The 27672-nt window shown below is 53.6% G+C and overlaps 2 protein-coding genes across 5 annotated transcripts in view; one reads left to right on the top strand and one right to left on the bottom strand.

Annotated features, from left to right (window-relative positions):
• The window catches only part of ZFHX2 (zinc finger homeobox 2), a 31706-nt gene extending 9928 nt beyond the window's left edge, over positions 1-21778 (top strand). Inside the window, exons 2-10 of one of the 4 annotated variants that reach the window (XM_080979576.1) lie at positions 3725-6231; positions 7225-7724; positions 8031-8331; positions 9929-9994; positions 10781-10827; positions 11981-12181; positions 13537-13669; positions 14762-18229; positions 19513-21778. In XM_080979576.1, the coding sequence (XP_080835702.1) occupies positions 3780-6231; positions 7225-7724; positions 8031-8331; positions 9929-9994; positions 10781-10827; positions 11981-12181; positions 13537-13669; positions 14762-18229; positions 19513-20351 (8007 nt within the window). In that variant the 5' untranslated portion in view covers positions 3725-3779 and the 3' untranslated portion in view covers positions 20352-21778. Of the gene's footprint in view, positions 1-91; positions 6232-7224; positions 7725-8030; positions 8332-9928; positions 9995-10780; positions 10828-11980; positions 12182-13536; positions 13670-14761; positions 18230-19512 lie in introns of those variants that run through there. The other 3 variants (XM_080979579.1, XM_080979577.1, XM_080979578.1) reach the window with 3 other exon arrangements.
• THTPA (thiamine triphosphatase) overlaps positions 1-27672 on the bottom strand; it is a 53292-nt gene that overhangs the window by 18795 nt on the left and 6825 nt on the right. The gene's annotated exons all lie outside the window — the stretch shown is intronic.

Below are 27672 nucleotides of genomic sequence, written 5' to 3'. Positions count from 1 at the left end.
TTCAAGAAGGAATACCCCAAGTTTCATTTCCCTGAGGGGCACACACACACCCCTCCTCACAAATTTACAGCGACCGATAATTATTTATAAAAGCCTCTCAGCAAAATTCAGGGGGGTATATAGCAAACATAAAAAAAATTAAAAGCAACAACAACCAAAACACCGTGGCAAATATTGGGATTGTCCAGTAGTCTAGTTCTGGGAGAGAGCATCACTGGCCCTTCAGAGGTTGAGCCAGAACTCAAATCATCCCTAACCATTGGTCATGCTGGCCGGGGCGTGCTAAAGTTGGGTGTGCAACATAACTCAGAGGCGTGCATGTTCCCCCACCTCTGATCTTGGTTCGCTTGGATTCACTATTGGGGGGCGGGAGAGCTGAGAAACTCTTGCGTGGAAATTCTCCTGCCTTGTCATGGTTGGGTTAGTGGTGTGTCAGAACGTTAGCTGAAGAGAGGATTTGGAGCTGGATAAATGGATGAGTCATGTGGTTTTTTGGGCAAAGGGTGGGCAGGGCAGGTATGTCAAATTCACAGGAGTTGGCAGGGGTGAGGTTCACGGCAAACGGAAATGGCTTTCACGCAGAAAGCACCGCCGATCTGTGGAACGCCATGCTGTAGGATATCGCAGAAGCCGCTGCCGTTCTCTGCCTCCGCCAAAGGAATGGCAAATCTGTGAAGGACGGGTCGGCTTTTGACACCTGCTAGTCCTAACTCCTGGAAGAGCCTCTGCCCTCGTCCCTCTGAGCTGCAGAATCACAGTTTGGAAAGGTGGCGGACATTTGAGCTAGTACAACCTTCCTGGGAAGGGATATTTGCTGAAATAACAGTACAAATCAGAGTGTTCTGTGTAATCTGTGTTTCGGTTTATTAACAATTTTTAAGGAAGACCAGCTTGCTTTATTCTATAAGGTGGGGAGTGGGTGGGTGGAGAGAAAGAGATAAGTGGATTGACAAGTAGACAAGTGGGTGATATCTAGCCTTGATGTGTTGTGACTGAAGGAAATGGAAACAAAAAATGAGGAGTTTTATAGGGCCTTTTTGGTGGTGGCTCCGAAGCTTTCTGGATCTCTCTCCCAAGACCCTGCATTCAGAAAACTATTTGTTTGTTCGTTTCGGCTTTTGGCTGAAGAAGTTTTTATGCCTCTGGTTTTGACTGCTGCCCGGAATATATTAGAATGTCACATCGAATTGCTTTTTGGGGGAGAAATTGAAATGAGGATAATGAGGATATTGGCGATGTGTGATGGAGGAAGGTGCTTAAAATGTGCAGCAAACGCACTTGTCTTAAGTGAGTAGACCTGCGGATGGACTTGGGGCGAGGGTGGAGTTCGAGTGCTGCGGTTTGTCCTTCCTAACAGGCTGTGGGCCCACACCTGCGCGTGCCGCCATCTGGCCTGGGGAGATCTGTAGATAGGTGTGCGTACGTGTGCCCTTAATTTCAAACTTAAAGCTTTTCTTGAAAGCCCGCCCTCTCTAATCCTGGATGTCTGGGGAATTAGCTTTGGCTTCTCAGCAGTGAGGAACCGGGCATCTTGCAGATGCTCAGATGCAGTGCTCTGCGTACAGTGTTAGAAACTGAGATACGGAAGCAAGGAGCTAAATGGCACCTTAAAAACGGAATGTCTAGGCGTGCTTTTTTATAACAAGAATACAACGCTGAAAATGAATGGACTGCAGCTAAAATATTATGTGCATTTTTCACGTGATCTCGTCCTTCTCCTGCCTACCCCCCTAATATTCTTCCGGGTGGCGGGCGGAGGGCGAAACTGCCCCCCCTAATATTCTTAAGAGGGTCTCTTCTCCAGTCTTCAGAGTGTGGCTGGAAGTGGGGAGGCAGAAAAAGGTCCTCCTTTCCTTCCAGTCTTCAGTTTTAATCTGAAATCTTAGGCGCAGCTGCACCCAGAGCCCAGAAGCTAATGAGATTCCCCGTCGCAAAATGCGCCTAGGACGACGGGAGGATGTCTACGTAAGGGCTGAACTGAGTGCCAGGAAGGTGGGAGGATGAGGTGGCCGTCTGAATGTGGGAGGAAATGGAAACTGCAAGTTGCCAGGAGAACCTATTCCTGCCTCTGACCCTAGTGCTTGTTCACTGCAGAATGGAAGGATTCCTGTTTTTCCTTGCCTCCTCCCCCACTTTTATCAGCTGCTGGCATGCTAAGCTATTAATTTGCATTGCAAATCCTTCCCCAGCCCAGATCCAGAAGATGAGCCTTTTGCCTCCCCCCCCCCTTTCCTGTAGCCGGGCTGTTTGCCCAGAGTCCTCATGTTTTTGCAATTGCCCTTCCAGGAGTCCCTGACCCACCCACCTCCACCCAGCCATAACCAGCTCTCCTCTCCCCGTATTGGGAGCTGCTTTAACACGAGAACGGGCATAGCTAGACAACATGCAGCTTGAATATGTAAAGTTCCCATTGAACATTTCTAGTTCCTCGAACCTGGGACCTTTTGCACATAAAAGCATACACTATATCCCTGAGCTACGAGTATAGGAACTACCTTATATCTCAATAAGCCTATCCCTGGCCTGCAACGGCTCTCCACGAAAGGAGTATTTCTTGTCCTCTGCTGGTGCTTCCAAACTTGAGGGGCCCTGAAATTGAACCTTGACCTTCTGCAAGCATAGCATGCACTCCCCTGCCTAGCTAGGGTCCCCTCCCATAGAGTTTGATTGGCAGGGACCCCAAGACATCCCATGATATTACAGTCATCAGCGAGAGAGCAGTATATGCGAACGCTCCTCCAGAGTATAATTTGGGGGCAAGAGTGGTGGAAGCTGTTTCAGGTGTTTGCACAATCACTTTGCCCATCCAGAAGCGGGATAGGATGGAGATGAGGGAGAGGTTGGTGGTGGGTGCAAGCAAGGCCTGTCTAGGAAAGGGATGTAGCTCCGTGGTAGAGTATCTGGATGGCATGGAGAAAGATCTACGTAGGGCTAGGAGAGAGCCCTGCCTGAAATCCTGGAGAGCAACTGCTGGCCAGTGCAGACAACACAGAGCAAAACACATCACTGGTCTGACTCTGTACAGTCGTACCTGGGATCTCAAACGCCTTGGCTCCTGAACAAATCGGCTCCCAAACGATCGAAACCCGGAAGTGAGTGTTCCGGTTTTCGAACGTTCTTTTGGAAGCCAAACATCCGACGGGGCTTCTGCAGCTTCCGATTGGCTGCAGGAGCTTCCTGTAGTCAATCCGAAGCCGCGCTTTGGTTTCCAATCGTTCTGGAAGTCGAACGGACTTCTGGAACGGATTCCATTCAACTTCTAAGGTACGACTGTATAAGGAAGCTTCGTATGTTCCTACTCAATTATGCTAAAGTCACTTTAGATGAAGCAGCCTTCCACACCATATATTTAAAGCAGTATCATTTTGCTTTAGGCAGCCATGGCTTCCCCCGAAGGATTCTGGGATTTGTAGTCCACTAAGGGCGCAGATAGTTGTTTGGAGACTTCGATTCCCCTCCCAGAGCTACAGTTTTCAGAGCGGTTCAACTGTCAATCCTTCTTCACAAGGAACTCTGGGAACTGTAGCTCTTGGGGCCTCCTTAAACTACAGCTCCCAGGGTTCTTTGAGAGAAGCCGTGTGTGTTTGAAGTGGTTATGATACTGGCGTAAATGTGGCCTCCAGTTGCTTTGCACACCAAAAGTTGAGGAAGGTCTGACACAGGGAATTCAGAACGAGAAACAAGATTTCACACCTGGCTGCCTTTTTTTCTGTTTCCCCTTCAGGGTCTCGGCTCCCGTGCTGAGATGACCCCTCCGCACCCCTCGCGCCCGCACCGCCATGGACGCCCCCTCTAACTCTGCCTCCTCCTCCTCCTCCTGCCCCGCTGCTGCCCCCCCGGCTGACGGGCAGGATGACAGGGCCGCGCCTCGGCCCGCTCAGGACTCTCCTGCCTCTCCAGCCACCAAAGAACCCCCCCTCTCGGACCCTTCCTCCTCTTCCTCCTCTGATGCCCCCTCTCCCAACGACACCATGAGGCCCTGCTCCGGTTCCCAAGCGGTGCTCGGCTCCGCGAAGCTCCCGGCCACCATCTTGCCCGGGCCTCTCCTCCAAGCCGACTGCGGCCTCGTGACGCCAAACCCACCGCCTTCCCCGCAAGTGGCGCCACCCGGAGAAGATGGGAAGAAGCAAGAAGCAGAAGGCGGCAGAGAGGGGGAAGAGGACGGCGGGCACAAGGCCCCGCTCTTCTTCTCCGCCGAGGGCTCGGCCTATCTCCTCAGCGGCGGCCACGTTCTCTTACCAAAGGGCTCCCTAAGCACCACATCTCCCCAGGTGTCCGTCCTCCACGTCCAGCGCGGTGGAGGCCCAAACCAAGGCTTTACGTCTACTGACCAAATGTCCCAGAATACCTCAGCGCCAGGCGAGTGGACCCCTCACGGCGCCTTCTACAGTTTCCGACTGGCCAGGGCCCCCCCTCGAACCATGTCTGCCAAAAACGCTCCCACCAAACCCAAAGATGCCCCTGCCGCCGCCCTGGCGGAGGACGAGGAGAACCTCAAAGGGGAAGCTGACCTTGGCCGAGAAGGGGAGCTGCCGTCCCCACCCATCTGGCTTTGCCTGATCTGCCGCCTCTCCTTCTGCCGGGGGCGCCCCTTGGCGGCTCATGCCCGCGTAGCCCACAGGGCGCAGCTGAGCCCCGACGAATGCCAGGCCCTGTCTGGAGGGGCTTCTGCCGTGTTCCAAGGCACCGCGCTTGGCTTCCTCGAACCAAATAAGCCCACCACCAAGGCAGACCTCAATGTCCGAATGTGTAGCAGATGGGTGAATGTAACGGAGGAGGAGGAGGAGGAGGAAGAGAAGAAGAAAAAGAAAAAGAAGGGGAGCCCAGGAAAACCATGCGAGCCACCAGATGCCAAAGAGTCAAGGGTCGGCGGCGAGCCCTGGGCTAAGGGAGGCGCGGAGGAGAAACCAGAAGAGGAAAAGGAGGAGGAAGAGGAGGAGGAGGCAGCAGCAGTGGCGGCTGAAAATCAGAAAGAGGAAGGGAGGCTTCTCCCAGACCAAAGCTCACACGGCCAAAGCCCACCCACGGGTGCCAGCACCCCTCTCTCAGAGACGCCGCTGAAGAAGGCCAACAGCAACGATGCTGCAGCTGACGTAGGGTTGCCCAAGGAAGACGCCAACGTGGAGTTGGCCAACGAAGCCTCCAGTGCAGAGCTGGCCAGAGACACCGCTCGCACCGAGTCAGCCGGCGGGACGAACAGCTCCGGGTTGGGCACCAAAGTGAACAACGACAGCCCAGCCAACGCCAACCCGGACGCCGGTCGGGTTGGGTTGACCCACGACGCTGGCGCAGCCGATGTGACGCATGGAACCGTCAGTGTTGGGATGGCCAGTGAGATGGTGAGCGCCACGTTTGAGGTCAACAACGGGCTGAGCGGTAGTAGCAGCAGCAGTAGCCACAACGGAGGGCACTCGCTTTCCTTTGGGGAAGACTTCACCGCCATGGCCTACTCGGGGTTGACTTTGTCCGGCCACATGTCCTTGCTGCACTCGCGCAACTCCTGCAAGACCCTCAAATGCCCCAAGTGCAACTGGCATTACAAGTACCAGCAGACCTTAGACGTCCACATGAAGGAGAAGCACCCCGAGAACAACAGCCACTGCGCTTACTGCAGCACCGGCGGGCCGCACCCTCGCCTGGCCCGGGGCGAGAGCTACAACTGCGGCTACAAGCCCTACCGCTGCGAGGCCTGCAACTACTCCACCACCACCAAGGGCAACCTCAGCATCCACATGCAGTCCGACAAACACCTGGCCAACCTGCAGGGCTACCAGGCCACGGGGGGAGGCGGCGGGGCCCCCTCGGTGGCGGCCCCGGTGGTGCCGACCCCGTCGTCGCCCGAGGAGAAGGAGTCGAAAGGCAAATCCTCCTGGCAATGCAAAGTGTGCAGCTACGAAACCAACATCTCCCGCAACTTGCGCATCCACATGACCTCCGAGAAGCACATGCAGAACATGCTCTTGCTCCACCAGGGGCTGCCCCTGGCACTGCCCGGTCTCCTGGGGCAGGCCCAAGCCGCGCCAGGGGGCAAGGGGCAGCCGGAGCTCTTCCAGTTCTATGGCGCTCAGGCCCTGGGCCACTCGCACCATGCACACCCCCACCACGCTCACGCCGCGGGCAGCTCAACCCTGCGGGGGGACAAGCCCATGGAGCAAAGCCAGATCTTGCTCAACGGAGGCTTCCCACACCTCAACGCTGCCGCTGGCAGGAAGATGGCTGCCTTGGGCTCAGGTAAGCAATGGTCGCCTCCCCTCCCCAATCATGGCCACCGCTGCTTCTGTCCACGTGGGATCTAAAGGCTGGGTGGGAGCCTCAATTGATAATGAACAGGCCTCTTGTGTCGTTTGTTCTCTCCCTTCCCTTATGGACCACATTCCCACAATACATTTAAAGCCCTGTGAACAGTCATGGCTTCCCACAAAGAATCCTGGGAGATGTAGTTTGTTAAGGGTTCTGAGAGCTGTTAAGAGACCCCTTATTCCTTCCGCAGATCTACACCTCCAAGGGCTGTGACTGTTTGAAGGGGTATCAAAGAGCTTTAAATGTGCTGTGTGAACGTGGCCACAGTCTCTACTCTTGTTTTGTTTTTTGGTCTTTGCAGTTTTTCTTTCTGCTCCTTTCTGTTTTGCTCCTCTCACTCGCTATCTCCCCATCTTCGGCGTATTGCCATTATGTAGTTTGTGTTATTCATATTGCATTTTTGTGTTGCGAACTGCCTTGAGATCTACTGATGGAGGGCTGCATGCGAATTTAATCAAGAATAATAATAATTAATAATAATATGGGACACAGGTGGCACTGTGGGTTAAACCACAGAGCCTAGGGCTTGCCGATCAGAAGGTTGGCGGTTCAAATCCCTGCGACGGGGTGAACTCCTGTTGCTCGGTCCCTGCTCCTGCCAACCTAGCAGTTCGAAAGCACGTCAAAGTGCAAGTAGATAAATAGGTACCGCTCCGGCGGGAAGGTAAACAGTGTTTACGTGCGCTGCTCTGGTTCGCCAGAAGCGGCTTAGTCATGCTGGCCACATGACCCGGAAGCTGTACGCCGGCTCCCTCGGCCTATAGAGCGAGATGAGCGCTGCAACCCCAGAGTCGTCCGCGACTAGACCTAATAGTCAGGGGTCCCTTTACCTAATAATAATAGTAATAGTAATAGTAATAATAATAATAATAATAATAATAATAATAATAATGTTTTGAAGTGTGTCTCCCTCTCCGTCCATAGGCAGTCATTCTGCTGCCCTTCTCCCCACAGCTCCTGCATCGCTCTCTCCAGAGCCTGCCCCGCCTTCCCCGCTGCCGCCCCACTCTGTGCCAGACCTGGGGGCTCCCCAGAGGCTGTTTGGGTGCCTGGTGTGCCAAGCCTTCAACACGGACAGCCTGGAAGCGCTCCTGAGGCACGCGTCGGCCCCCCGCTCGCTGCCCGAGGCCGAGTGGAAGGAGGTGTCGGGCGACTTACACCGCTGCCGGCTCTGCGCCTACGGCACCCAACTGAAGGCCAACTTCCAGCTACACCTCAAGACCGACAAGCACGCCCTCAAGTACCAACTGGCGGCCCACCTGCGCGAAGGGGGCAGCCTCGGGGCCCACATGGGGGCGGAGCTTCCACTCGGCCCGCCCCTCCACCTGCACTGCAATCTCTGCGAATACGAGACCAACAGCAAGGAGAAGATGAGGCTGCACGTGGCGGGGGCTGGCCACCAGGAGGCGCTGCAAGGCTACAAGGTGCCGGGGTCTGAGGGGAGCGGGCGGGGCTTGTGGATGACATGGGGAGCGGCCTTCCTCCAACTCCCGCCAAAACGGGGGTGGAGCTAAGCTGTCCTTTCCAGGGCGTTCCTAACAGGAAGTGGGTGGAGCCAAGCAGAAAGGGGGTGGAGCCACCGGAATGGGAGGGGCTTTAGAGGAATGGAGGCATGCCATAAGGGAAAGAGGAAAAGGGTAGGCGTGAGAAGGGACGGGTGCGATCCACCTGGAACGTTGAACGGATCCCATGTCCTTGCTATCTGCAATTCTTTCCTTCTCTCCCGCTAGTTCCTCCTGGAAATGGAGGCCACATCAGCAGCGCCGCCAGGCCCCGAACCTGCCCCATTCCGCTGCCTCCTTTGCAACACGGACGCGCCGAACCGCCTGGCCATGATCCAGCACCTGCGCTCTCCCCAGCACCGCGACTCCCATGGCCAGTGGCGCCTGCAGCTCCTCCAGAACGGAGAAGGCACCCCGGGCCTCGAGAGATACATCTGCTTTGCTCCCGCCAACCCCGCTGGTAACGGCCCTGCAGGTTGGCCATGGCGGGCACCCCGTGCCGCCGGAGTGGGTGGCAAACCCGCAGAAGGTGCCAGGCTGCAGATTTGCGCTGAATGAAGGGCATAAATGGTGGACGGTGGGGAATAGCAGCAATAGTAGTAGGGGCTGAATTTTGAGGAGAAGAAACAGCAATTCTTGCAAATGTTCAAAGTGGCAAGGCTGTGGGAGTTTTTTTTGGGGGGGGGGAGAACTGAAGGTCGGATACCGAATACTCTTTCATTCCTCCATTGTCTGCCCGCCTTCTCCCCCCTTCTCTCTTTCACACCCCCTTTGCTTCGCCACGTCTTCCCCTTTTGCTCTGCGTTTAATGCATGCCTGTGTCCGCAGATATTCAAGCGAGAAGCTGCTGAATGCTCCAGCCTCCTCTTCTTCCACTGCCGCCAACCTCCCTCTCCTTCTCTCCCTCCCCCTCCCCCCCCAGCTTCATAATGGATTATGACAGATACTGGGGTGGTTGCCTAGCAACTCGCAGGAAGAATGAAGGAGAGGAGAAATGAGAAAGAGAGATGTAGGGACCGCAGCCGGGCGGGGGGGGGGAGGAGGGAGAGGAAGAGAGGGAAAAGGGAAGAGAGAAAGAAATAGGGAGGAAGGATAGAGATCGCCTTTCCTCCCTTCCTCCCCCTTCTCCTCCTAGCTGGTAGCTGCCCTCATCCACCTCCCGTCAGGTGCCCAGGGCGGGCACCCCCCCCGCACGTGATGCGAGTTGGCCTCGTTCCCAGCTTCAAATTTATCTTTCAAAACATTGTTGACCCTGCAAATGTTCTGCCTCCCCCTTACGCACACCTGGGAGTGTGCAGAAGTGTCAACAAGGATCAGCTGCATAAAATGCAGTGTGGGAAGGGGAGCTGTGTGGGTCGTGGGGAGGCTAGTGAGGGGATCCAGTCCTGAGGACAGGCTCCAAGCCAAAAGATGGGAATGGGTGGGTTTGGCTGGGTGGGTAAATCAGTCCTGGATAAGGGGATCATTTTTAAATTTTTGAGCAGGGACCTTAGTGGAAGCGAAAGCATAGGATGCGGGTGCCCGGGGTGGGTCGCTGCTTATGTGGGGAAGGCATATGGGGAGATTCGAGGCAGTTAGGACAAGGCAATAGGAAAAGTGTGCACCGGGAAAGGGGGGGCGGTTTGCCGGATGAGAACACCCTGCGTTGTGAGAAATGGAGGTCTTAACATCTTGGCGGGTGTATTGAATAGTGTTAATTGAGTTGCCAATGGCAGTGAGGTTGCTACTGCCGGGCGGGAAGGCAAGTCCGTTCGATATTAACGATCCCACTTGGGTTGAGAGTTTAATTAGTCTCTGACGAGGATAAAGTCCTGGATCGTGCGTCATGCCGGCTCTCGCAGCGTCGGCGGCGGAATTCCCTCCTCTCTCGTCTCCCTCTCCCCCCACCCTACCCCCCAAGTTTCCCACCTTCCAAACTCCCAGGTGAAAGAGGAGGAGCAGGAATATCAGCCAGGCTATCTGGGTGGTGGAGGTCTCTGGAAGTTGGGCCACAGCTCCCATCATCCCTGACCGTAGGCCATGCCGGCTGGGGGCTGGTGGAGCCCAATAGCATCTGGAAAGCCCACCCCCCCATTTCACTTCTCCCTCCACCCCACACCCACGTATGGTTCTCTCCCCATCTCCAGGGAAAGAAACACTGCCAGAGAACTTGCCCCCCGAAAAGGAAACGCAGAGTAAAGCCCAGGCGGCTGGTGAGTGACTCCTCCCCTCTTGTGCAAAGCCACGCCCACTGGTGAGGTTGCTGCTCCTTGAAGCCACGCCTACATTGCTGGCCACGCCCCAGCCCCTCCCTCGTGGTGGCAGCCCGTGCAAAAGGCTCCTCCCATTCAGGGATGCCAAACACCCCAAATGTTTGAGCCCCTCTTGATTTCTCCAGCGCCACCCTCACTTAAGGAGGCGGTGTTCTGTTGAAAGGCACAGCTATCCTCAACCAGGGGGCTGGAGCGCCAGGAATAGGAGGAAAAGACCCTGCAATGCCTTCCCTCGGTTTTGAGTGTTGTCTTAAGTGCAGAGTCCCATTTTGCCACCGCGACTGCTGCAAAAGGAATAATACCAGGGGTATTTGTGGGCGAGTCCCAGCAAGTCTGGCTCCTCGCTTCCGTGAGGCTGGCTGTTTTTATTATCCTTATTAAATTTATTACCTGCCCTTCTCCAGTTGGTCCCAGGGCGGGTTATGGCGATTTTAAAAAATTCAGCATTTCAAATATCTTGCGCTTGCAGAAATAGGGATGGTTGCACTGGGGGGGCGGCGGCTGCCAAGGCATCCTTTTCAGGGTGCCTGATTCAATGCCCCCCCCCACTCAGCTGTCCCCACTGCAGTGGGCAGGGGGTCCTTGTCTGGTACCACCCCCAAGAGCCCCTCTCTCGCCACACCCCTCCATCAGGCCTCAAAGCCCCTTGGAGCTTTTAACCGCCATTTTGAAAGTGTCTGCAGGAAAACACCATAACATTTCCCCCCCTTTCTTTCCTTCCCGCAGGTTCTGACGAGACTGAAACGAAAGCTGGAGGTGTGGGAGACACTACAGTGAGTGGCGCTTATTGTGGGGCTTTGCGGGGGGGGGGGCAGAGGTGGGGGAATCACACAGTGTCTCTGAAGCCCCTGTCGCCTCCATTTTAACCCTCTCTCTACACGATTCAATGGTGGCAGCCTCAAACATCCCAGTGAAACTTGGCAGATTAGATTATTATTTTTTTGCTTGCTTGTTCCTGGTGGGGGTCCAAATGGTTGAATTAAAAACAGAAATTAAGTATCTCTGCCTAGCAGGTGGGGAGGGGGATGAGATCCACCCTGATGAAACAAATTGGGCATGACCAGCTGTGAAATACACAATGTTAACCGTACCACTGCATCTTCAAAGCCTGTTTCTTGAATGGGAATGTCTACTTATACTGGTCCCATCCTATTAACATTGCATTGCCATGCATCGAGGGGTTTGGAAAACTCACCTCTCTGTCTGTTCTGACGCCACCCTTGCCCAGCCCAGAAAGGCCTGTGATTCTCAAGATGAAAACGTTGGCAAGGCTGTGCAGACGGGATCAGATCGGTCCTTGCAACAAGCCCTTCGATGTTAACTAGCGTTGGGTTTATTATGCCCGTTTTACAGCTGCCCCCCACTGAGCACACGGGCGTGGACCTGGCGGTCCAGGAAAGCAACAGAACCTCTCATTTTCACTCAACCCTTGACCAGCCTTGTGCTATCGGCAGATACCAATCAGCCCTTAGGTGAAATCCTGACACAGACACTTTCATGTCTCTCTTTGATCCTTCAGCCTAAGGCCTTTAAGCCACACACATTCCCCGGTCTGCCGCTTGGGGCACCAGCTTGTTTGCGTGTAAGAAAAGGCAATATTTTGGGGTGTGGGGAGGGGAGAGAGTTTATTTATTTTCTTCCGAAGATGGCCCAGAACCAAGATGAGCAGGTGGGAGCAAGCATGTGCCAGCTCCATCTTTTTAATGATTACTAATCGCCCTTTGTGATTTCCCTATTAAAAACTTTTTGTTTTCTTTCGTTCTGCCTACACCGCCACGCCTCCTCCCTCAAATCCTCAATAAAATATATATGCAAATCCCCCTTTCCCCCCAGGTGCCAGGAAGAGACAGCCTCCTGCTTCCTGGAGCTAACCTTTTCTTTTCTCGGACCTCCATCTCTCCCCCCCCCCTTCTTCTTGCCAAACAGGTGTTCTGCTGCCCCTACTGCAATTACACCGACCAATCAGCCGAAGCCGTCCGGGCTCACACCGTCTCCCAGCATGCCGTGCAGCCCAAATTCCGATGCCCGCTCTGCCAGGAGCAGCTGGTCGGGCGCACCAACCTCCACTTCCACCTCAGCCACATTCACAACGTGGTGCCCGAATGTGTGGAGAAGCTGCTTCTGGTGGTGAGTTGTTGACTCAGTGGGCACCTCTCCCTGCCCCTCTTCCCTGCCCCGCTTAATGTTGGAACCATATTAAGGGTGGAGGGGATACAATCGCAGAAACTGCTTTTTCACATGCCACTAACCCTTTGCAGGTAATTCAACTGGTGAAGCTTTTCCTTCTCTGGAAAGCTTGACCTGTTGGGTCTGTGCCCGTCACGCTGCTGTCAAAGAGGTGGGGACTGTGCTTGACAATAGGGGCTCGGGAAGATGTGGGGACCCAGTGGTGAGGACAACAGGGGGTTATTGTGTTCTTGTTTTTATTTCGATTACAGTGGTACCTTGGTTCTCAGACTTAATCCGTTCCGGAAGCCTGTTCCAAAACCAAAGCGTTCCAAACCAAGGCGCACTTTCTCAAAGAAAGTAACGTAAAATGGATTAATACGTTCTAAACTTTTAAAAACAACCCCTGAAACAGCCATTTAACATGAATTTTACTATCTAACGAGACCACTGAGCCATAAAATGAAAGCAATAATCAATGTACTGTACTATAAAATAAATAAGACAGTATTGTAGATGATAAAAAATATATATTTTTTCTTACCTCTACTGATGATAGTCATTGTTTGGATGGGGGGCTTTAATCCATTTCCTCAGTCACACAATCAATCCATCAGTAGCTGAAATGTTCAAAAACCAAGGCGCAGCTTCTCATTAGTGCAGGCGCCCAGGCAACAACAGCCGACAGCCACATTGGATGTTTGGCTTCCGAAAAACGTTTGAAAACCGAAACACTTCCGGTTTTTCAGAGTTTGGGAACCAAGGCGTTTGAGTACCACCGCCCTGAGCCCGGCTTCTGCTGGGGATGGCGAGCTATAAATAAAAATTCATTATTATTATTATTATTATTATTACCAATGCGTTTGAGAATCAAGGTGCCACGGTATATATCCTGAGGTTTTATATTTTGATTTTGTTCTATGAACCAACCTGAGACCTCCAGGTATAGGGTGGTACAGTGGTACCTCAGGTTACATACACTTCAGAACAAATTAAGTACTTAACCCCGAGGTACCACTGTATATAAATTCTAATCATCACCATCATCATCATCATCCAGAGAGCCAAGTGGGGGCGTCATTAGGAGGGAGGTGTTTGTGGCCCCACCAACTGGTGAGCTTTAGCCTGTTTCCACCATTCGTAAAATGGCCGCAGCAGCATTTTTAAAATACTTTATAAATTGGGGAGTGGGGAACCTGCGGCCCCCAGTTCTGCATCCGTGCTCCAAATGATCACTAATAACTGGCTCCTCTCTTCCCCATCCCGCCTTTGGCTCGTATAATTCTGCCTTTTCTTCTTCTTGACCTTCTCTCCAGGCCACTACTGTGGAAATGACCTTTGCCACCAAAGTTATCCCTGGCCTCAACCTCCCTCCTGACCCAGTAAAGCCAGGTGGGACGCCCAGCTCAGAGCAGGGGGCTGGGAACGAACCTGAAAGCCCTCTTGCTGGTAAGTAGCGTGTGGACTGCAAAGAGAGGGGCTTTCACCTTTCACCTGCTAAGGGTAGCATCAAGATGCCAGGGATTTCGTGGCAACCGGGATGCCTGCTTGACCCTAACCTCCCCTTCCTGGCAACCCTTGCCAAAAAACCAAAAAATTAAGCAGGAAGAGGCAGTTACTGGCAGGACTAATCAAGGGCTTTGTCGTGCCTATTCTCAAGCTTCTCTGTCTGGAGAGCATGAGGACTAGAAACCTGCTTCCTGGGAAACTCATAAGGCTTCTTAGGATGCCACAAGCGTTTGTAGTGGTTTGAGAAGCAGTACAAACGCAATCCAATGGTGCACTGACAGAAGCAAAGCATATTAAGTAACACAAGTCCCTCTTGGGCTGTAAACTCCCCAAATATTTAGCCCTTCTAGATATCAGAAATTGGGAATGAGGTCAAGGCAGTACTTGTCCTGCTTCATTTGAACACACACCCTACAAAAATCCAAGCAGCTAATTTACACAGATCTACATTTACAGATGAGGCAGGAAGCGTCAAGATATGAAAAGCGTCATGGATAAAAAGACTAATCCCCCCCCAGGCAGTGAGGCCTGCATTTTGCCAGGAAACACACCTGCTCTCAGCAGGTGCCCCCGGGGATTCCCAGCCGTTTTTGGACAAACTCTCTAGCAAACACCTAGAACTGTGGGGTTGGTAAAGACAGACCAAGCACCATAGAATCGAGGGACTGTAGAGTTGGGTCTCTTCCACAGACAGGGCCACAGTGACTGTGATGTCAGCCTCCCTGCCTCTGAAGATGCCTGTGGTTCCAGGGGGAGGATGAGGAAAGGGATCACAACGATCACGTAGTCCAACTCTCTGCAATGCAGGAGTCTTTTGCCCAACATGGGGCTCGAACCCAAGACCCTGAAATTAAGAGTCTCGTGCTAGTTGCTGTGCTATTTGCGATCGACTGTGGCAAGCTATACTTCTGCACCTAGAACCTCCATGCACACACACAAATACATCCTGGCTAAGGAACGACAAAACAGGCTGTGGGGAAAACTGATGGTAGCTTCTCTATCTCTCCTTTTTCTTTCTCTCTCCTACATCAGCACCACCCACAGGGGAGAAATCCTCTCAGGCTCCTGTGCTTTGCCCTGAAACTCCTCCTCCTCCAGCCTCCCCTGCTCCACCTGCTGACCCCCCAGAAAAGCCACCCCCAACCTCTTCTCCACCTCCTCCTCCACTGCCGCCGCCGCCACCGCCACCACCACCTCCTCCTTCAGTTGCTCCTCTGGAGTTTGAAGACGAAGATGCTCCACATCCGAACGCTCCGTTGGAGGAGGCGCCACCACCACCGCCACAGGCTTCAGCCGAGGCTCCTGAGGCCTCTCCGCTCGCCCTGCCCAGCCAAGACCCCCGTCACCCGCTGTCCTACCGCAAGGCGACCAATTTCGCCTTGGATAAGTTCCTCGACCCGGCCCGCCCCTACAAGTGCACGGTGTGCAAGGAGTCCTTCACGCAGAAAAACATCCTCTTGGTGCACTACAACTCCGTCTCCCACCTGCACAAGATGAAGAAGGCCTCGGCCGACCCCTCCGCGCCGTCCCGGGGCGAGCCCGGCGCCGCCAGCGTTCTCCAGCCCTCCTCGGACAAGCCCTACAAGTGCACCACCTGCCGGGTCTCCTACAACCAGAGCTCCACGCTGGAGATCCACATGCGCTCCGTCCTGCACCAGACCCGCTCCCGCGTCGCCAAGATGGAAGCCGCCGGCAAAGCGGAGCTGCCGGCCGCCGAGCCGGATCCCCCCTGCGAAGTGCCGCTGGAAGCGGAAGCCCCCAAGCTCCTGGAGGCGGGCTGCGTGCAGGTGCCCACGCTCCCGTTCCTGGCGCCATCCGCGGCAGAGCTGCAGCGCTTCCCTGCGCCCTTGTTCACTCCGCCGCTGCTGCCGCCCTTCCCGCTGGTCCCAGAGTCGCTCCTGAAACTCCAGCAGCAACAGCAGCTGCTGCTCCCCTTCTACCTGCACGACCTCAAAGTGGCCCCCAAGCTGGCTTTGGCCACCCCGGCACTGACCCTCCCGGCCACGCCACCCGTGCTGCTGCCACCTCTGCCAGCCAAGGAAGAGCAGGCGCCGGCAGCCGCTGCTGGCTCCAAACCAGAGGCGCCGGAAGAGACCGAAGCTGAGGAGGCCGAGGGGGGCCAGCAAGGGAGCGAGGCATCCCGCACGGCTGCCAAAGCCCTCCTGGAGAACTTTGGGTTTGAGCTGGTGATCCAGTACAACGAGGGGAAGCAGCCTGCCGCCCCCGCCCCGGCTGCACCTCCGCGCCCGCCGGCGGGCAAGCTCTTGTGCGGCGCATGCGGGAAGCAGTTCTCCAACATGCTCATTCTGAAGACGCACGAGGAGCATGTGCACCGGCGGTTCCTGCCCTTCGAGGCGCTCAACCGCTACGCTGCCCAGTTCCGGAAGAGCTATGACAGCATGTATCCCCCTCCGCCGCCGGCACTGCCCATCGAGACGGCCACTGCCACGACGACTGCCCCAACTACTGCCGCTGCCACAGACACCACCACAGTGACCGTGCCAGCCGCCCTGCCCCTGGAGATCCCCCCGCTCTGCCCTCCGTTTTTAATGCAGCCCATGCCAGTGGTGGTGCCGCCGCTAGAGAGCGAGACCCCCCACGTGCCTCCCGAGCGCTTGAAATCCTTGTGGTTCCGGGGGGAGGAAGAGGAAGGCGGCAGTGGGCCCGGGGTTCCTGAGCCTCTTCGCGGGGGCTTCCCGTCCACCCGGCGCTTCTCCCGCACCAAGTTCACAGAGTTCCAGTCTCAAGCCCTACAGTCTTTCTTCGAGTGCAGTGCCTACCCCAAAGACGGCGAGGTGGAGCGGCTGTCTGCAATGCTGGGGTTGCCCAACAGAGTCATCGTGGTTTGGTTCCAAAATGCCCGCCAGAAAGCGCGGAAATGTGGCGGGAGCGAGGCTAGCGTGGGGGTCGGAGGTGCCGCGGTGCAGCCCTCCTGCAAGAAATGCCGGGCGTCCTTCCGCTGTATCTTTGAGCTCATGCGCCACCTTAAAAAGTGCTACAACGACCAGCCGGTGGATGCGGAGGGAGAGGGGGCCGAGGAGGAGAACGAGGGCCCTGAGGAAGAGGAGCAGGAGGAGGAGGAAGAAGAAGAGCAGCAGCAGCCGCAGCAACAGCAGCCGCCTGAGCCTTCAGGGGCTGACGGAGAAGCCAAGATTGACAGCACTGGAGATAAACCTCAGGAGGAGGAACAACCCACGGCCCCTCCCGAAAGTGCAAGCACCCATTCCTGTGACCACTGCACAGCCAAATTCTCAAGCGTCGACCTCCTCAATATCCACCGTGTTTCTCACATGCCAGCAACCGGCCCTCCGCCAGCCCCAGTTGCCCCCCAGCCTCCCCTGGATTTGGCCCCGCTGGTGTTTGGTGACCGCGCCGCCCACCCAGACCCCTCCCGGGCACAGAAGCGGAAGCACGAGGACGGGAGCTTGTCGCCCACCGGCAGCGAGTGCGCCAGCGTGGCGGGAGGGGACAGCGAGCCCCCCCGGGACAAGCGCCTGCGCACCACCATTTTGCCGGAGCAGCTGGAGATCCTGTACCGCTGGTACATGCAGGACTCCAACCCGACCCGCAAGATGCTCGACTGCATCTCCGAAGAGGTTGGACTCAAGAAGAGGGTGGTTCAAGTGTGGTTCCAGAACACGAGAGCCCGCGAGAGGAAGGGTCAGTTTCGGTGCAACGCCAGCACGGCCAACGCAACCGGCAAGCCCTCACCGGTGCTCCCCTCCGCCTTCCCAAAGTTCAGTCCTCTGCCGCGAGACCCGACCATCCACTACGGAGCGGCCTTCGCGCCCAGCCTCTCTGCGGTGAGTTTACAGCTACCTCCAGCAAAGCCAGAGATTCCTGCGGAGCCACAAGCGCAGGAAGAAGCAGCCGAAGAAGAATTGCCAAAAGAGAACGAAGACCGGAGCCTGTCGGGAGGGGAGATGAGCGACTCATCTTCCTCCTCCTCCTCGTCGCTGGCCGATCTGGATTTCTCCGGCAGCCGGCGGAGCCGAGGGGCGGACGGCGGCTTTGGAGGCATGCACGACGCTTTGGGCCAGCGCCGGTATCGCACGCAGATGTCCAGCCTGCAGCTGAAGATCATGAAGGTTTGCTACGAGGCCTACCGGACGCCCACCATGCAAGAGTGCGAGGTGCTGGGCGAGGAAATAGGGCTGCCCAAGCGGGTGATCCAAGTGTGGTTCCAGAACGCCAGGGCCAAGGAGAAGAAGGCCAAGGCTGCCAGCGGTGGCGAGGAGGGGCATCCCAGCACTCCATCGCAGGCCGAGTGCCCCTACTGCGAAGTCAAGTACGATTTCTACGTGTCCTGCCGTGGGCACCTCTTCTCCCGTGGGCACCTCGCCCGACTCAAGGAGGCCATCAAGGCCCAGCTCAAGAGCGAGAGCAAGTGCTATGAGCTCGTGCCGGACAAAGGGACGCCATCTCCCACCAGGCTGGGTGCCTCCATGCCTCCCGCCACAGTGCCATCTTCCCTTGGAAGCATGGCTCCCTTTGCGCCAGGTGAGTGAGAGGTGGGAAGGAAAGGTAAGTTACGTTCAAGGAGGTTGGGGATAGGGCCTCGTCTTTAAGCCGTGTTACAGGTTCGCCACTCACTATGGGATCTTTCCAGTCCAATATCTGCTCAGCTTCTCTCCACAAGTATCGCTAGGTCTCCACATGCTGCTCTGACCCTAATCCCCACTTTGCGTGGAAATGGCGTCATTTTCATCCCAAGTAGTCGCTCTGTGTGGCATTCTGGTTCTCCACACAATCTTTCTCTTCTCCCAACTTTTTCCCCCTTTTCTTCCCACTAGCATAGCCTTTCCTTCCCCCTGTCCCGTCCCCGAGGCTTCCATTGTGCACGTCGGGAGTAGGTTGAGGTGAAAATGGCGCCGAAATCTCCTCCTCTTCCCCCTGCATCTGGGGTGGTTCATTGAGAGTGGTAGTTGGTGTCTTGTTACCAGAATGAGAGGGCGTCCATCTCAGCAACCAGTGGAAGCAGATGTTGGGTTGTGGAATTGTAGAAATGTAGAGGATCATCTAGTCCAACCCCCTGCAAGACCCAACGTGGGACTCGAACCCCTAATAAATAATAATAATAACAAAATTATTATTTATACCCCACCCATCTGGATGGGTTTACCCAGCCACTCTGGGTAGCTTCCAACAAAATATTTAAAATACATTAAAACATCAGTCATTAAAAACGTACCTAAATAGGGCTGCCTTCAGATGTATTCTAAAAGTCAGATGGTTGTTTATTTCCTTGACATCTGATGGGAGGGCATTCTATAGGGCGGGCGCCACTACCAAGAAGGCCCTCTGCCTGGTTCCCTGCAACCTCACTTCTCGCAGGGAGGGAACTACCAGAAGGCCCTCAGAGCTGGACCTCAGTGTCCGGACTCAACAATGGGGGTGGAGACCATAGCTGTCAATGTTTCCCTTTTATTAAGGGAAATTCCCCTATTCTGAATAGGATTTCCCTTAAAAAAAGGGAAAAGTTGACAGCTATGGTGGAGACGCTCCTTCAGGTATACTGGGCCGAGGCCGTTTAGGGCTTTCAAGGTCAGCACCAACACTTTGAATTGTGCTCGGAAACGTACTGGGAGCCAGTGTAGGTCTTTCAAGAGATTAACCCTGAGATTAAGAGTTTCATGCTCCCCGCCTGAGCTATCCCAGGAGGGTTGGGCTGGGCTTTCCCATCGTCCTGCAAAGACTCTGGCCCTAAGGCTTTGAAGCAGGGAGCCAGTAGAGGAAACAGGTGGAGGCAGCACACAACTCACACCTCTTTTCTCTCCCAACAGGCCCTTCCTCTTCCTCCTCCGGGGCCCTGAGCACCCCTTTGGCCTCCACGCAGCCGGGGCCCCCCTTACCTCAGCACCTCACTCCGGAACCGGCCCAGCTTGGCCCCTCCACAGAGCCGCCGGCACCTGCTCCAGAGACTTCCCCGGGCGACGGCCAGGCAGACCCCGCCTCCAGCTCAGCCCAGGAACCCTCCGTGCCCTCCACTGCCGCGGTGAAGAACCTCAAGACGTTGAAGGCCGCCGTGCCGGCCTTGCTGGGAGGCCAGTTCCTGCCCTTCCCATTGCCGGCGGCAGCGACGGCGGCCGCCCCCTCGCTCTTTGGCGCGCAGCTGCCCGGGGCCTACTTCCAGCAGCTCTACGGCATGAAGAAGGGGCTGTTCCCCATGAACCCCGTCATACCTCAGACGCTTATGGGGCTGCTGCCCAGCCCCCTGCTCCCGACGCCCATGCCCGAGCCGCCCGTCGAGGTGCCCGAGGCCCCCGGCATCTCCACGGTTGACGTGACTCACCAGTACCTCTGCCGCCAGTGCAAGGCGGCCTTTGAGAGCGAGGGCGCCGCCGCCGCCCACCAGGCCACTTTCTGCTACTTTGGGCGCCAGCCCCCCGCGGCCCCGCCCCCGCTGCGGGTGCCCGTGTGCACCTACCACTGCCTGGCCTGCGAGGTGCTTGTGAGCGGGCGCGAGGCCCTGGGGGCCCACCTTCGCTCCAGCGCTCACCGGCGCAAGGCCGGATCCAACGCAGCAACCGCATCGGTGTTTGCCAAAGAGGAATCCAAATTACCTCACTCGGACTCCAGCCCAAAAAGTAACGCTACCTCTACGACACTACTAGCTTTATAGAGACGGATGCTACACTGCCACCGACCGAGAGAGAAGGACTAAGCAACCAACCAACTAGCCAACCAGCCGGCGGAGGGAAGGGCGCCCGCTTGGCGTGCCCTGTGCCCTCTGCCCATACCAAACGCCCATCATGCAGCCCCCACCACCAGTAAACTCAAGAAACGGCCCCCGGCCAAGGCGCCACCCAGTTGCCCAAAGGCCACGCTCTTCCCAGACCCCTGGGTAGCCATGTGGGCAAAGCTGGACCCAGATGTTCAGCCATCACACCCCACTCCCCCAACCCCACCGCCATCTTGAGGGAAGACCAGTTGACCTGGTGCGGATCAGAAATGCAGCCTGCCATCTGAGGAGCCCCCAACAGTGCCCACCTCAGAAATGCCTTGCGCTCTGCATGGAGTGCAGAAGCTGTTCTCCTCTGCCACCCACCGTGCCCCTTGCCCTCACGGCCCTGTGCACCGGCCGACGCCAGTTCCCAGGGTCTCTCCTCCCAGAAAGGGTTCCTGGATCCTGTCCGACATGGGTGCCCAACCCATCGCCTTCCCGCAGTCCCTTCACACATGCCTGTGTATTCCAGAGTCTTCCACCTCCTGTGGCATACACATGTACCTCACATGAGAGAGGCACGAGAGGCTCTCACTGTCTATGGTTCAGGTCTCGGTGTCCTCCATGTTTTCCCTCAAGGAGGGTCCCCGGGCACCTCAACAGGTGTTCCTTGGGATGCTGACCCCAGCGGAGAGGACCCCCTTCCCTCGCCCGCAAAGGCCGCCGCGCCGTCTCCTCGTGTCAACGGGAGCTTCCCAGAATCCTTTGCCCAAAGTCCTACCCCTCATGTGTGCGAGAACCACACTCCTGCCCATCCCGCCCATCTCCGCACATGCTTGTGACCGCTGCCCGGCACACCTGTCGCACGCCCTCGTGCAAACCTGGTCTCCTCCCTCTCCCTCACACACCTGCTTAGAGCTCCTTCTCTCACTCTCTCTCACCTTCCACCCTTTTACTGTGTTATTACCGACTTGAGAAAGGCCAAAAAAAAAAAAAAAAAAAAAAAGAAGCAAACAAAAATAATGGACGGAAAGAAAGAAAAGTTATTAACCCAAGGAAACAAAACTTAAGGGGGGGGAGGGGGGCAAAGATGAGAAACTGAGTCCCCAACCCCACACCCCCAACCCCTCCTAGAGCATGTGCTGCCCATTGTGTATAATAATTCCCGTCCTGGACGGATGGACAGACTCCCGAACTTGTTGATGGATTTTGAACGACTTGAACAGCAACCAAACTGGGGAACAAAGGCGCCTCTCCCTCTTCTTTCCCGCCATTTTTTCCCTCCTCTCTCTCTCTCTCTCTCTCTCCTCCTCCTCCTCCTCCTCGTCCCCAGTTGGGTCTCTGCCCGCACTGAGGAACCAAATAAAACTAACAACCTCGCTGTCTTTTTCCTCCTGATAGACGTGACTTCCGTCTCCGCGCGGGAAACGACACACAAAAAAAAAAACCCTACTCCGATGGCTTTAAAAAAGAAAGAAAGAGAAGAAAATAATAATAATAAAATAAAACCAGAAGGATCCTCCCGTCTACACACACACAGTTACCTGCCACGTGCTGGTGTGCCGACGTCCTTGCAAAAAAGAAAAAAGGAAAAAAAAAAAGAACACAAAAACCCTCTTTATGAATCCAAAGCTCTTTAAAAAAAAAAAAAAACTTCTATACAATAACCAAAAAGAAAACCAACAGTTTGAGAGAGAGACTACCCACCAACAAAAAGGAATAATAAAAAGCAAACTGGAAATAATTTTTTTAAAAAAGAAAAAGACATATGACGACGATGACGAAGAAGAAGAAGAAAAGTTACGCCCTCACGTTTTTCTTCCTCCTTTGTGTCCGTTCTTTTGGGGTTCCTTCTCCCGTTCTTTTCTTTCCCCCAGACCTGCTCCCCCCCCTTCCGACCTGCCAAGTGTTTTTTAGGCCCTCTCCCACTTAAAACAAAGATGGACAAGAATTTTAAGAAGTTGATGGAAGTGGAAACCTGTGGGGTAGAGAAGGGGGGATTACAAAAAAAAGAGAAAGAATCCCCCACAAAAATAACCAAACGAACTACATTCGGGGCGTCCAAAGGGGGTGGGCTCCTACAGCGGCTCACCCTCCGAGACCACCCTGTTTTCCTCAGACTGCCCCCCTTCTCCCCACAACTCTGCACCCCAGAATGGGGCGAGGGGAAATGTCTTTCTGTTGTGTATTTAAAGGGGGGGATGGGGTACAATAAAAAAATTAAAAAGAAATAAAAATTATATTAAAGAGATGGTCTGGGGGGGAACATGCTTTTGGCAGGGTGGTGGTTGGGTGCATATATTTGTGCGGGGAGAGGGAAGAGAGTAAAAGCACCGAAGAATAGACAAATATTGGATACTGATCGAAGGTCTCGCTTTTTCCTGTGAAGCAGGAAAGTATCTTTCATGTGCACCCAAAACAACTTTTTTGTAAATGTGAATTCCTTGATCTAGGGGTTTATTTGCACAGTGCCAATGAATGTGGGTTGTTGTTCTTATTTATTAAATCTATATAGCGACCTTCGTCACAAGGTCTCAGGGCAGGTTCACCGAATAAAATACAAGATATAAACACAAGTAGATAATTAAAACCAAAGCAGTATCACCCTCCCTCCCTTATTAACAAGGGGGATGCAGGACTTAGCTGCTTCTGTTTTAGTCGGTAATTGATCATCCATATACCTTGAGAAAGCAGTGCCACAAAACGGGCGCACTAAAGATTTGAAATCCTGTGGTACAGGAGGGCCACAAAAGGGTTTTCTGTTTTTTTTCCTGGGTCCTCCAACACACTTGAAAAAGAGGGCACAGATTTGCATGACGTTTGCGTCTGCTTTGTGTCATTCCCAACCGGCAGAATTCGAACGCACCACTCTTCCGCCCCCAAATTGTATTTCCAAACTAGAAACAGCTGAACCTGCTTAATTTCTGCCTGCCACACAGCTGTTGAAGGCTGGCTTTCAATGCCAACCCTAAGCCAAAACCTAGTCCTTTACCCAGTTACCTGGGAGTAAGACCTATTTAGCACATAGGTAATCCCTTCTTACGTATACCACAATACTGCAAATTGCCTATACAGTGAATTCTTATTGCTTGGTGTTTATGCCGAAGCCTCTTTCTTTGCAGATGATGATTATGATTATGATTATTATTATTGCATTGCCATCTGAAGGTGGGGGGAATTCCTTTAACATCCGCCTGGACTCACTGTGTATAGAGTATTTGCAGGAAACAGCTCAGACAAACCCACCAGAGGAAAGACGCATCCTAGTTGCTGCAGGGAAAGGGGAAATTATGGAGATCCCAAGGATGAGAAAATTGAGACAGAAGAAGGAAATCGGCAGCTCTTTGAGACTCTGGGGATTTCTCTGGCCGGGTGTCCAAACAGCTCCCTTGTCCATCACAGCTATGACTTCACTCATTGGCTAAAAACCAAAAGGCGGGAGCAGCCAGGCTGGCTCATCTAATAGAAAATGCTTATAAGAACAATTGCAGATTTGCTTCCTAACTTTCTTTCTAGATGGGCTAGAGACTTTAGCACTGGCTGTTATCTGCCTCTCCATAACGCTGCTAATAATGGGTGCAAACCCCAATAAAATCTCAAACCCTGTGATTTAATGCAAAAATGTTCTAAAACAATTTTGCTTAGCAAGAAATGTGCGTGGAAAGAAAAACAATATTGTTTTCCAACCGGCGCCAGTTTCTTAGCAGGCGATCCAAATATTCTGAAATTTGTAAGGTTGATTTGGAGGGGGAAACCCTACAAAGAAATCCAAACCAGCTACTGGTTTAAACTAAGTTCACCAGTAAGGTATTATTCTGATTCTTTTTTCATTTCCATACCGTCAGGTGTTCTTGAGAGTTTTCTCCTGGGAGAAAAGCAGGGCAGACTTTCAAAAATGAAACAAGGTCTCTGGCATCAGGCAAGACGGCTGCCCTCTCCTAGCTATGCTGTCCTCCTAAACCCCATGGTTTTTCCAGAATTCGGTCACACTAGAGTGTGACCAAGGAACGGAAGTCAGGAAGAGGCTGTGCAAGATAGCAGAGGAGATTCTCAGTGGTTGAGATCAACCAGGAGCAGATTTAGGTGCCCCCCCCAAAAAAAAAATTCTTCAAGGGGGATCCGTTCTGTTTTGTCTCATAGGAGTGAACGGTGCCCAGGATGGTTAGAAAATAAAATGAGATAATAAGACAACGATTTCAGGAAGCTGGGTGCCACCCCATGGAGGAAGCCCATGGGTCTCTCGCAGCCCTGCCTGGAAGTGACAGAAATTGAACCCGGGACCTTCGGCACGTGGAGAAGATGCTCCACCATGTTGGTGTTTGGTATCTGGGAATCAGGGAGGGGAAAGATTTTCACAGCATGGGAGAGGAGCGTTATCACCTGCTAACGGGCTGCATGTTGGAAAGTCTTTGTCAAGGGCAAAGGGAATATTTTATGTGCAACAGAGCATAAATACCGGCGTAAAATGTGGGCTGACCCATTTTTAAAGGCTTGGGATATGAGGTGCAAGCGCACTACTTCTCTGACATCTATTTGGGGCCGTGTCCTTGATCAATCAACTCCCCATCTATTGTTCTTTAATGGCGTCAGAATTCGCACGCATTTCCAGGTCTGTCTCCACCCCGCCCTCTTCTCTGCCAAACCCTAAAAGTCTGAGGGGTGGGGTGGGGGGAGAAGGTAGCCTGCCATCTTTGGCCCGTGTTTCTCAAGCCAGGGGAACCGGGGCCTGGTTCCCTGTTTCTGTTGCCGCGGCAACGGGCGCCATCTTGGAGACATTGATAGAAGACTATTTGTAGTCTTTTGACATAAGGGCAGAGCAAAGGGCCCTGGAGTGGGGTGAGGGAGGGGGGCAAAGACCATGGGAATTTCCCCAAGGGCGGGGAGGCAAAGTATGTAGAAACTAGCCTACTGTAAAATTAAAAATTATTGCCCCCCTCATTTTTCCCTCTGCCCCTGCCAAGTCACTGGCATGCGGCCCCCGAAAGATTGCTCAGATCAGAATGCGGCCCTCTGGCTGGGGAAAAAAATTCCCCATCCCCACTGTAGCTCCTATTCAAGCTATACAGAACCTGACTCACCACCCCAAATTCCATAGGGCAGACCCACATACGCCATACCCCATCTAGGCCCACAAAAGGCCAGCATTGGATGGGACATTGGGTGCAGGTCAGGGAGATTTGGTTCGAATCCCTTTTCAAACATGAAGTTCACTGGGCGATGTTGGGCAATTCACACTTCCTCAGCTGCACCTACGTCACAGGGTTGTTGTGAGTACAAAATATAGAAAGCAGAACAGAAGACACGTTAGGATTAATTTCTACCTTCAGGGGTCCTGGGATAATGCTATATTGTTGGGTCAACATCACCCTTGGTGTAATAAGAGGCTCAAAGAGCTCAGATTTAACCGATCAATTCAGCCCCGGCCAGCTCCTACTTTACCGCCTAGCTGGTAAAACTCGCCCCCTATGCCCTCCCCATCTCTTGGAGCAGCCTACAAAACTCATTGCCTGCCTGCCCCACACAGCTCCCACCTGCCCATTGGCTTTGTGCAAGAGGCTCCTGCGCTGCCACCAGCCCCACTGTTCCTATGTGGGGCTGCCCTTGGACGACAACATGGCAACTTCAACTGGTGCAATCTGCAGCGGCCACATTAGCGGCTGGGCTTCCCTGTAGATTTCAAAAGCCCCTGGGCCCAATTCACCGTGCTCACGTTGGTGTTTAAAGCCGTAAGCGACACGGGCCCTGAATACCTGAAAGACTGTCTCCTTCGCTACAGACTCTCTCAGGTGTTTAGATTGGCAAAGAGGGGCAGCCCTCTTTCTTGTTCCAGTGCTCTCACAAGCTCTGGGACCTTAGGGTGGAGGGTGAAAATAATAATAATAATAATAATAATAATAATAATTACTTCTGATGGTGGGAAATAGAATCAGACTCTGCCAAGTGATCCTGTGCACAGTCCCAACCAGCGCTAGAATCTCAGCTTCAAGATCTCTCCACAATCTCCCTACGTCTGCTAGGCCTGACCCAATGCCTGCCTTTCACTATCACACGCCAATTACCGTATTTTTTGCTCTATAAGACTCACTTTTTCCCTCCTAAAAAGTAAGGGGAAATGTGTGTATGTCTTATTGAGCGAATGCAGGCTGGCCAGCTATTCCAGAAGCCTGAACAGCAAGAGGGATTGCTGCTTTCACTGCGCAGCGATCCCTCTTGCTGTTCTGGCTTCTGAGATTCAGAATATTTTTTTTCTTGTTTTCCTCCTCCAAAAACTAGGTGCGTCTTGTGCTCTGGTGCGTCTTATAGAGCGAAAAATGCGGTATTTATTGAGTTCAAACAGGGCTGAAAACAGACCCGCACATAATAAATGAAAATACACACACACACACACACACACACACAGACATATTAATAAAGCAGAACTGACCCCCGCAAAAATACAGTTTGGGGTTTGTGGCAAAGATTGGCCTCTAACATAAATGTTTTGGTTTCAGAGGATCAATCAGTGCTTGATTTTTAAAAGACGTTTCTAGCCCTCATGACTGTAGTGGGGCGTTGGGGGTGTGAAGCTTAGAAACAGGTTTCTGCTGGAATCAAAAAGCTAAAGAAACAAATGATAAGAATGCATCTGTTTGCGGTCTGGGCAGAGGAGGGAGAGTGACTCTAAGAACTCGCTGGACTCATAGTACTTTTCTTCTGACATCTTCCCTAAGGATCGGGAAAGGCAAATGAGAAGGGCAGGAGGAATGTGGCTCTCTGCTTCTCTGTCAACGAAAACACGACTCCAAGCTGATACAACACAGAGTACAGTCCTTTCTAGACTGCACCATTTCAGACTGCAAGCTTGGAAAGTCCCAATAACACCCCCTCACACCTCCCTGTTCTTAAAAAATGAGCACATCAGGGGGAAGCATTCTAATCTAACCCTCTCTTTTGCTTGCAATATTTCCCCCCACAATGGGGAAAGCATTCAAACAGATGATTCCCCCATCTATAGTTCGAGTGGTACAGTCCACCCATGGATATTTCTGCAATGGGCTTGGTGACACTGGCACTGCTGTTTGTTTCAGTGTGCTCAATCTCTGACACAATAAACAGGTTCTGGGGCTAAACTCTGGCTCAGATCGAGCCTCTCCTCTCCTGAAGCATCTCGCATTACGACAATATTTGAAAACCATCATCGGCATTGATTAGCAAAAATATTCTGCTAATTTCTCTCAGGTTCCTGAACAATGGCTCCTCTCGTGAATCATTTCACCTGACGAGGATATTCAAAAACCAT

This window comes from Podarcis pityusensis (genome assembly GCF_964106645.2).
Source record: "Podarcis pityusensis genome assembly, chromosome: 13".
In the NCBI taxonomy this organism is placed as follows: domain Eukaryota; kingdom Metazoa; phylum Chordata; class Lepidosauria; order Squamata; family Lacertidae; genus Podarcis; species Podarcis pityusensis.
This window is presented reverse-complemented; position numbering and strand designations above follow the sequence as displayed.